Source organism: Oncorhynchus kisutch, linkage group LG21, assembly GCF_002021735.2.
Source record: "Oncorhynchus kisutch isolate 150728-3 linkage group LG21, Okis_V2, whole genome shotgun sequence".
Classification (NCBI taxonomy): domain Eukaryota; kingdom Metazoa; phylum Chordata; class Actinopteri; order Salmoniformes; family Salmonidae; genus Oncorhynchus; species Oncorhynchus kisutch.
This window is the reverse complement of record NC_034194.2, coordinates 17,998,071-18,006,880: the sequence shown is the minus strand read 5'-3', so window position 1 is coordinate 18,006,880 and position 8,810 is coordinate 17,998,071. Positions and strand designations below refer to the sequence as shown.

General features: G+C 41.2%; 1 protein-coding gene across 1 annotated transcript; it reads left to right on the top strand.

Annotated features, from left to right (window-relative positions):
- The first annotated feature begins 1,403 nt into the window (after positions 1-1,403).
- rfx6 (regulatory factor X, 6) lies at positions 1,404-6,256 on the top strand. The gene is made up of 11 exons (XM_031800753.1): positions 1,404-1,508; positions 1,609-1,658; positions 1,810-1,969; positions 2,359-2,500; positions 2,591-2,700; positions 2,784-2,901; positions 3,528-3,650; positions 3,828-4,037; positions 4,229-4,747; positions 4,977-5,189; positions 5,356-6,256. Exons 1-11 carry the CDS (start codon positions 1,410-1,412, stop codon positions 5,526-5,528), a joined length of 1,917 nt encoding a protein of 638 aa, XP_031656613.1. The 5' UTR covers positions 1,404-1,409; the 3' UTR covers positions 5,529-6,256.
- Positions 6,257-8,810: the final 2,554 nt, after the last annotated feature.

The window sequence follows — 8,810 nt, the reverse complement described above, 5'->3', positions numbered from 1 at the left end:
GATCATCAAGGACAAGAAGAAACAGACTCATTTGACCCTTCAATGGTAGTGTTCCAAAGTCACAACCTATGGAAATCTATAATATAGCTTGTGATGTGATGCACTTGTATAATAACAATCCTTCTTACAAATGTTAATGTTTCTTTTCTTGTTGGTGATTGATTTTACATGGATTTCTGTGACTTCTTGTTCCCTAGGCTGGATGAAAACTACACTGTTTGTGAAGGGGTTTGTCTGCCGCGTTGCATCCTGTATGCTCACTATCTAGACTTCTGTAGGAAGGAGAAACTGGATCCAGCCTGTGCTGCTACATTTGGCAAGGTGAGATGAGTAATGTCTTGTAGTTGAGGTGGCGGGCTGGATAGGTCGTAGTTTGTGGTAGATGTTATAGATACTGTAAGTACAACATAGTAATAATTGTGGTGGAAAAAGCTATGATGTTTTTTTGTATCGTTCTCTGTGCATATTAGACAATTAGGCAGAAATTTCCACTTCTTACAACAAGAAGACTTGGGACCCGAGGTCATTCAAAGTAAGATATAGTGGAAAATATTATTTTCTAAAGATTTCTTGTTGTAGTGATCTGATCGGTCTCAATATAAAATGCTTAATTTTGCTGATATTTAACAGATATCATTATTATGGGATTGGCATCAAAGAGAGCAGTGCCTATTATAACTTGGTGTACTCAGGAAAAGGCTTGACGAGGTAAGATCATTCTAGAATAAGTCGAATGTTTGGAATTGTTGTAATAGTATGGGATTTAATGTCAGTCTGATTTCATATCTGATTGTAGATTTTCAGGGAGCAAACTCAACAATGAGGTAAGATTGACATATATATTTAAAAGATATATATTTTTTTAAATGCATTTTTATGTGAGATATTACAGACATGAATCATGTTATCTAATTCATTCAAACGATAGTCATGAGACTACATGACTAGTCATGACTACAAGGTCAAAATATTGATACAGTTTGATATTCCTCTATTTAATAGGGAGGGTTCACTCGGAAATACTCCCTCAGTTCCAAAACAGGAACTTTGCTTCCAGAATTCCCAAGTCCACAGCATCTAGTGCTTCAAAGTTCCATCTCTAAAGAGAAGGTTTGTTGTATTATTTTCATCAGTACTTCAACTTTCTTTGCCATCAAGATTTGCTGATTACATACAGTACAGTATCCTCTCCAAAAACACCTGTAACCATTATGGATTATCTTCACATGTCCAATAGGTGGACACGCTCATCGTGATGTACAAAACACATTGTCAGTGCATCCTGGACAATGCCATCAATGTCAACTTCGAAGAGGTATTCTACCAAAACAAGACATAAGATGTTGTAGCCACGTCTGACGAATTGTCTCCTGATTCTATTTACAATGTTTCAGATACAGAATTTCCTGATGCATTTCTGGCAAGGAATGCCCGACCACCTCTTACCCCTACTGGAGAACACCATTATCGTGGACATCTTCTGTGTGTGTGACTCTATACTATATAAGGTGGGTGTTTTTCCAGAATCATAGAGCAGCATCCTCATTAGTTGTTGAAGGAATCCTACCTCAACTGGACAGGTTGTACTATCCATTTGGTGTTTTTCAGGTTCTGACAGATGTCCTGATCCCTGCTACGATGCAGGAGATGCCTGAAAGGTAGAGTATTTTCATCTTTCATCATTCGTATTTTGCTCATCTAAACACCAGATTTGCTGTAAGGTTTATGGTGTATGAAATTAACGGAAATAAGATGCTGCCGTCTCTCCGGCTGATGTATTGTTGTGTATAAAGATTGTCCTGTTTGCAGTCTCCTGGCAGACATCCGTAACTTTGCCAAGCACTGGGAACACTGGATGGTGTCTTCTCTGGAAAACCTCCCAGAATGCCTCTCAGAGAAGAAGCTCCAGATCGCACGCAGATTTGTGTCCTCTCTAAAACGTCAGACCTCCTTCTTACACCTTGCCCAGGTAAAGCACTGTATTACAGCACGGGAGGAATATAAATATCATTGTGTTAACTTTACAAAGACATTTAAAAGTGTCTAAAAATGTATCTATATCGCATATCTTATTATGACTCTAAGAAATTGAAATTGTATTTATAAACTGGACGTCCTAGGGCTTGATTCAGTCTGTAGCACTGAATGTCGGCGTTACGGCGTGATAGAAATGTAAAGGCAATGTTGCAATGTTTCCGCGTTTGCGGAGGCTGCAATTACGGTAAACGCTGCATATGTCGACTCAATTTGAAATGACCTTTACATTTCAAGCGCACTATACCGCTGAACTTTTGACGAAACAGATTGAATACAGATGCTAATTTTGGTTATTTTGGTCATTTTCTTTTCTTACAACAGATTGCAAGACCAGCTCTTTTTGACCAGAATGTGGTGAACTCAATGGTGGTGGATATAGATAAAGTGGATTTGAACAGCATAGGGTCACAAGCCCTTCTCACCATCTCAAGTGGAGACCAAGACTCTGACCTCTACTCTGAATGTGAGTAGAACATTTGCATTGTACATGGAAAACCCTGCCAGGTTCATTCGTGTAAACAATGTTAATTTGGTTTCTCCTTATGTTTGCTAGATGACTCAATAACAGTGTTCCAAGAGCTGAAAGACCTACTGAAGAAGAATGCCACTGTGGAATCCTTTATCGAGTGGCTGGACACTGTTGTGGAGCAGAAAGTCATAAAGGTACGTTGTCCCCATTTCAGATCTAAGATTGGGGTTGTCAGATTGGATGTTGACATCCAATCTGTTTGTTCCTTCCTCTCCAGCCTGGGAAGCAGAACGGACGGTTCATAAAGAAGCGAGCTCAGGACTTCCTCCTCAAGTGGAGTTTCTTTGGAGCACGTGTTATGCACAACCTCACGTTGAACAACGCCACCAGTTTTGGTGAGAAATTACTACGTCCCTCTAACAGTTCCCCTGGTAACCTGTATATCCATGTAACAACTACAACATGTAGGAAATGCTGTCAAACTTCTCTATTTGTATTTTAAATTCAGACTCTCCCATTACTACTGAGTCTAAATGATACACAGTCCGTCACTACGTCAGACGCAAACACATGTATCTTTTCGGCCGGCTCTGAACAGAATGCTACAATGAGCCATAAATTATAATGGCCTGGCCCCAAGTAAAGAAAGCATTATCAATCGGTTGCGTGCACTGTGTTTGAAGACAGACCTCTCCCATGCACCTTCCTCACCACCATTTGGCAGCTCTATCACCAAACACAAGTCAAACAGACTGGGGGAGAATCACATGACCCTACAAGTCAAACAGCATGCCTGGTGAGATGAAAGCCTACGGGAAAGCAGATCTCTGGAGCTGGTCAGGTCAAACCCTCAGCACCTGCAAATTGGTGCACAGAATAGCCTTTGGAGCCTTGTCACAGTTTGTAAGGTGAAGGCTGTTAGCAATTGGCTGAGTATCAAGTCATGATAGTGACATCGAAACCAGATTCGATTTCTGGTGGGCAACTAGGACAGTAAGAGATGTGTTTTTTATTATCCCAGGTTCGTTCCATCTCATCCGCATGCTGCTGGATGAGTATATCCTACTGGCTATTGAGACACAATTCAACAACAACAAAGAACAAGACCTTCAGAATCTCCTAGATAAGTACATGGGAAATGCAGGTAAGCAATGACATAACATACATAGACTATCTAATTATATGTATAACTCTGATTGTTCTTTTTCATTAGTAAGTTGTTATTGCGTTTCATATTAATACTATCAGTTTTTATGGAGCAGTACAGAGAAATAATGGAGGAAGTAGGATCATTGAGGTGCATTGTTCTGATTATTTTCAGATGCCAGCAAGGCTGCATTCACTGCCTCCCCCAGCTCCTGTTTCCTGGCCAACCGTAACAAGCCCAGTGCGGTGTCCAGTGATCTGTCTGTGAAGAACGAGTCCCTCTCAGAACACGCATACATGACCCTGTCAGCCAATCATCAGCAGGCTCCGGGAGCAAACATGGCCATCTACCAGGGCTCTGAAACCGATGGATTCTGCCTATCAGGTGCAAATATGTTTTTAAGGGTGACATGACTCATTTTGTCACTTGTTTCTGAATTTAATTTATCCCCGTTGTATGTTAGCTTTGTTCATACTTTCATTGGTTTAACATAAAATGTAAACTTGTGTGACAACTGCTCATTTGTAGTAAAGGTTCCTATTGTGTTGTCTAAAATATTTCCTCTGTGCCCCCAGGACAAATGGACTTTTCCCAGAACAGTGGCCCTCTGATGACCCCTCCCATCTCCCCAGCCATGGTGAACAGGGGCAGTGTCATCAACCAGGGCACCATGGCCATCAGACCCCAGAGCGCCTGCACCACCATCCAGCCCCACATCTCCTGCCAAGCCTTCCCAGACACCATGTACCAGAGCCTCCCTCCCAGCAGCCCCAGCTACTACCCCACCACCTCCAACTACCAGGCTGTGTTCAGGCCCCAGACACACGCCCAGGCCCCTGCCTACCTCACCCGCTCTGACAGCAGCCACTACCCGTCCTTCAGTGAACAGCACCTGGCCAAAGACTACTTCAACAGCAGCTGTGCAGTGTCCCCCTACAGCTCCAGACACACCTCCAATTACAGCACAGTCCCTGATCCTGGGATGGAGACTCAGGGGGTTGAGCTACTGGACTCTGTAGGATACAACTTTGATGGGAGTGGGTTAAACAGTAGTGGCTGTCAGGAGTCTGCCTACTCAGCAGCAGGACACAATGGTATGAATGACTACACCTAAGTCTTCTCCATTGAATTATCAGAAAATGGGCCCTGAGTTTTTCTAGACTTCGTGGCCTCACTAGTCAGTTCATCAAGGTTAGATCACATGGTCACGTCACCTGGTCAGAAATAATTAAGGGCCCTAACAATAAGAATTATCGTAAATAAAAAAACAAGTTGAACCATAAATGTGTATTCTACTCATAGAGGAACCTCTCTGTTTTTCAGGGTACTACGGAAACAGTAGCTACCTGGATAGCCAGAGGCTGGGTTCCATGATAGACCAGCATGTGTCAGTTATCAGCAGTGTGAGCAGTATCCGCTCAGTCCCAGTGTACGGTGAAGTACACGACCCCCTCAACATCCTGGATGACACGGGCAGGAAGACGGCTGGGCCTTACTACACCGAGTCTGACTCACTGGGCTCCCACACACCTGGAGGTTAGTGACAAATTATGGATTGATAGGGAACTCCAATGTTCCACTACCAATCTGTAGCAATGGATGAAACAATGAATGCAAGACAAGAATGATTGTAGTAAATGACAGAAAATGTTTCGTTTTTTTAAAGATACTATTTTGTTTACTTGATTTCTCTCTGCTGTAGCTCCTACCCTCCCCTCCTCGGTCTCTGCACCCTGCATGTACGGAGGTCCTGCCCAGTTCCAGTCCCAGGATGCACTGCTTCCTCACCGGGCACCATCTGAGGTACGGGACATGATGTCATCGCTGCCCCCCATCAACACTGTGTTCATGGGGTCTAGTAGAGGAGGAACGTGAGCCGTGACTGTCCCTCCCACCACCAACACTCCTCAAGCTCCTCCCACACCACTCAGTCACTGTAAACAGTGACGCAGATCACAGACAGAAATATGCTCAGTGTATCTCTCTTGTGTAGCCTTAGCGTTGGGGAAACTACTCTGAAAATGTAGTTTACCAAGTTACCAATTACTTCATACTGGAAGAAGTGAAGATACAGTAAAGCTACCCTTAAGAAAATGTTACTTTCAAAAAGTAGTTCACTACATCCAAACTACTTTGGGATCAATAGTTATATCTAATTCTGAAATATCATAGACTATAAATTGCTCGACATATCACTCTGTATTCAGATTTTAACAGAATGTTTATTTTAGCCTATTAAACACAAAAACTGTTTCAAGTGAGAATTAGGAAGGTCTGATGGCAAAAAACTTCACCCCTATGATGGCCTACTTCACCCATATGATGGCCTACTTCACCCATAAGATGGCCTACTTCACCCATAACGTAATTTTATTGAACTGAATTAATTCATAATTTGCAATTCAACCATTTTAATATAATTCAATCTGTTCCTGTTCATCTTAATGTGGCCAGAGGAGACTTTGTAAGTTAACATGTAAATAAATACCCGTAGAATAAAGCGACTAATGTCAAATTTGAAATTGTTGGAGGCATAATCAGTCAAACCTGCAAGACAGGTTTGATTGATTATGACAAGTAAAAAAAAAAAAAACTGCCTTTATAGCCTATTACGGTGTAATATTAATGTCTGAAATGTAAACTTGTACTTATCTGTATATGGCCGAATGAGAGGTAGGAACTTAGAAATGACTGTTGTTTTCAATTCAAATGTATTAAATAACATGAACTTATTGCTTAACTAACACATCAACATGTCGAGAGAGAGGCAGAAAGAGACACTTTGTTAGGTCGCTTTCATGTGCTCCTTCAGGCAGTTTGGCTGGTCGTCAATACATCCAACAGAACAGTCTCTCTTATCTCACAATTCAAAGCCCCCAGTGTCAAAACTCTGAATAAACAGTCCTTTTAATTGGTAAACTGGGCCCACACCAGGCGAGGAAAGAAAGATTACAGTCCGGAAACACAATTGTAGAAAGCAGCGGATCAAAGTTGAGCTTTATCTGTGATTATGTGATTATGTGATTTCACCATTGTACAATGGAGGGAGATATGGTTGGATAAAGGTGTTGACCAGAAACTAGAACCAATAGACATGTATGACCCACAGCAGGATCAAGCTGTTTATACATAGTGACCCTTTAGAGAAACAGAGATTGTTTTATTCACCCGCAGGTTGTCCAAATTCAGCTTTGTTAGTCTTGGAGCAGATGGAAGCTAATAAAACCATAATCAGTAACATTAGATTGACCAGGGCATTTGTGTGGCGAAATGACATCATTTCAAAGCGATACACTTTATTTAAATGTATGGAGTTGATACGTACACTCGCAGGCTATGGATGAATGTAGACTATTCAGCATTTGTTTCCACAACATGAATAAACAAAGCAAAATGAATGATAACATTACCCACCTATCAGCCTTATCCTTTAGCTACTCAGGGGGAAAATCCATTTCAGCCCATGGACAGGAACAGATGGCTTGAAATGTAATGATTACAAAATTCCCAACGTTAACACAGTTTAATTACAAAGTCAATAATGCCTCCCAACAGTTGCGGGGCCTTTAGTGTAAAAACAACAGAAGGTTGAACGCAAACTTTGGGACAATGTTTAACCAGAACTTTGCATTAGGCGGTGAGTCTCCATATGTAGCCCAGGTGAGCCAAAGACTGAGAGACCCAGTGATGTGTAAGGCACACCAGGCATCACTCTGTCTGGTGGATTTACTGTTGTACGTCAGAGTGTCACGTCGTCACACTCCTCTAACATGACATCATAGTGCTGCTTGCAGGCCCCATAGTCCCCCATGTCACCTCAGATATAATTTTGTATGCAATGTGTTTTTGTGACTTTATACCTCTACAGGTTATTCATACTGTTGAATCAAACGTCTGTTTTGCTGACTTCATCCAGACAGTTGGTATTCTATCATGGTACAACAAAAGCAAGCTTATTTCTACCGGATATTCATTTAAAAAAGGGGTCTGACTAGGATGTATTCCAAACATAATCTCCGTCCTCGTACTGTTCACCTCTACATTCTTCCTTCAATGCAGAAGAGTGATTATTATGTACTTTAATGAGCTATTTATTCATATCTTGCCAGACACACAAGCTCAGTAAAGTGATTGTTGGAGATAAGGATATCAGTAGTAAAGGATAAACAACGGCCAAACAGGAAGCTGCCTTTTTATCACAATATCAACTGTACAGGTAGCATTAATATGTTTTAGCCACTTGAGATGTCAGTGTTGGGAAGAACAGGGAGCGGACACCTTTAGCAACATTGTAATGTAGGAGGTTAGATTGGAAAGCGCTATGGGACTCTGGCTGGCATCTTGTCTTTGTGTTGTGCCTTAATGAGTGTGTCTGTAACGAGTGCAAAGCACACAACCGCCGGCTGGAGCCTCTGTTAGAACAATATTCAGAGGTGTCCTGTACTGCCAATGATTAAGCTTTTGTTGAATGGCATCATTCACCAATCTGTATTTGCAGCTAAACACAAAACATTCATTTCTTACATCTTTACCTGCTACTCCTTTTTTTGCTATTAGTAAAAACAAAATAATCTTTCATTCAACAAGATCTCTGCCACTGTCTTATTCCCCTGTCTGTGAAAATGATGATGTGGTGTTTGTCTTGAATGATGAATCTCCTTGAGTAGTTATGTGTAGGTTCAGAAGTGTCCATATGATGGCAGTAAAGTGTCAAAAATACCCCTATCACATCCATTTCTGTTTTCATTGTCCCCACTAAATCTGTTATTACTAAACGGTGCTGTATCTGGATAAACAGAGGTTAAATAGGCATGCCAACCAACAGCTTTGTTAACATGTTACTAAATAACAGGTGGGAAAATATCTGCTGTACTTCATGGATTTCATGTAAACAAACGAGTTAGCTGTTGAAAATGATCACATTTCAGATATTGATTTCCAAATATCTTATCAATATTTTTACTATCACTATAACCAAATAAATCAAATAGATCACAGCTTACTATAAATCCAAAACAGTTATGTTGTTCTATCTTGATGTGATTGTTTGATTATACACACCAGCTCTTTCCATGACAGACTGACCAGGTGAAAGCAGTGATCCCTTACTGATGTCACCAGTTAAATCCACTTCAATCAGTGTAGATGTGGAGACAG

Bases quoted from the DNA above. Each gene is read 5' to 3' on its own strand.
- rfx6 (XM_031800753.1), top strand. From the start codon at position 1,410: ATGCATTTCTGGCAAGGAATGCCCGACCACCTCTTACCCCTACTGGAG. The intron at 3,651-3,827 runs GTAAGCAATGAC...GATTATTTTCAG, and splicing joins TAAGTACATGGGAAATGCAG to ATGCCAGCAAGGCTGCATTC. The intron at 5,190-5,355 runs GTTAGTGACAAA...TCTCTGCTGTAG, and splicing joins GGGCTCCCACACACCTGGAG to CTCCTACCCTCCCCTCCTCG.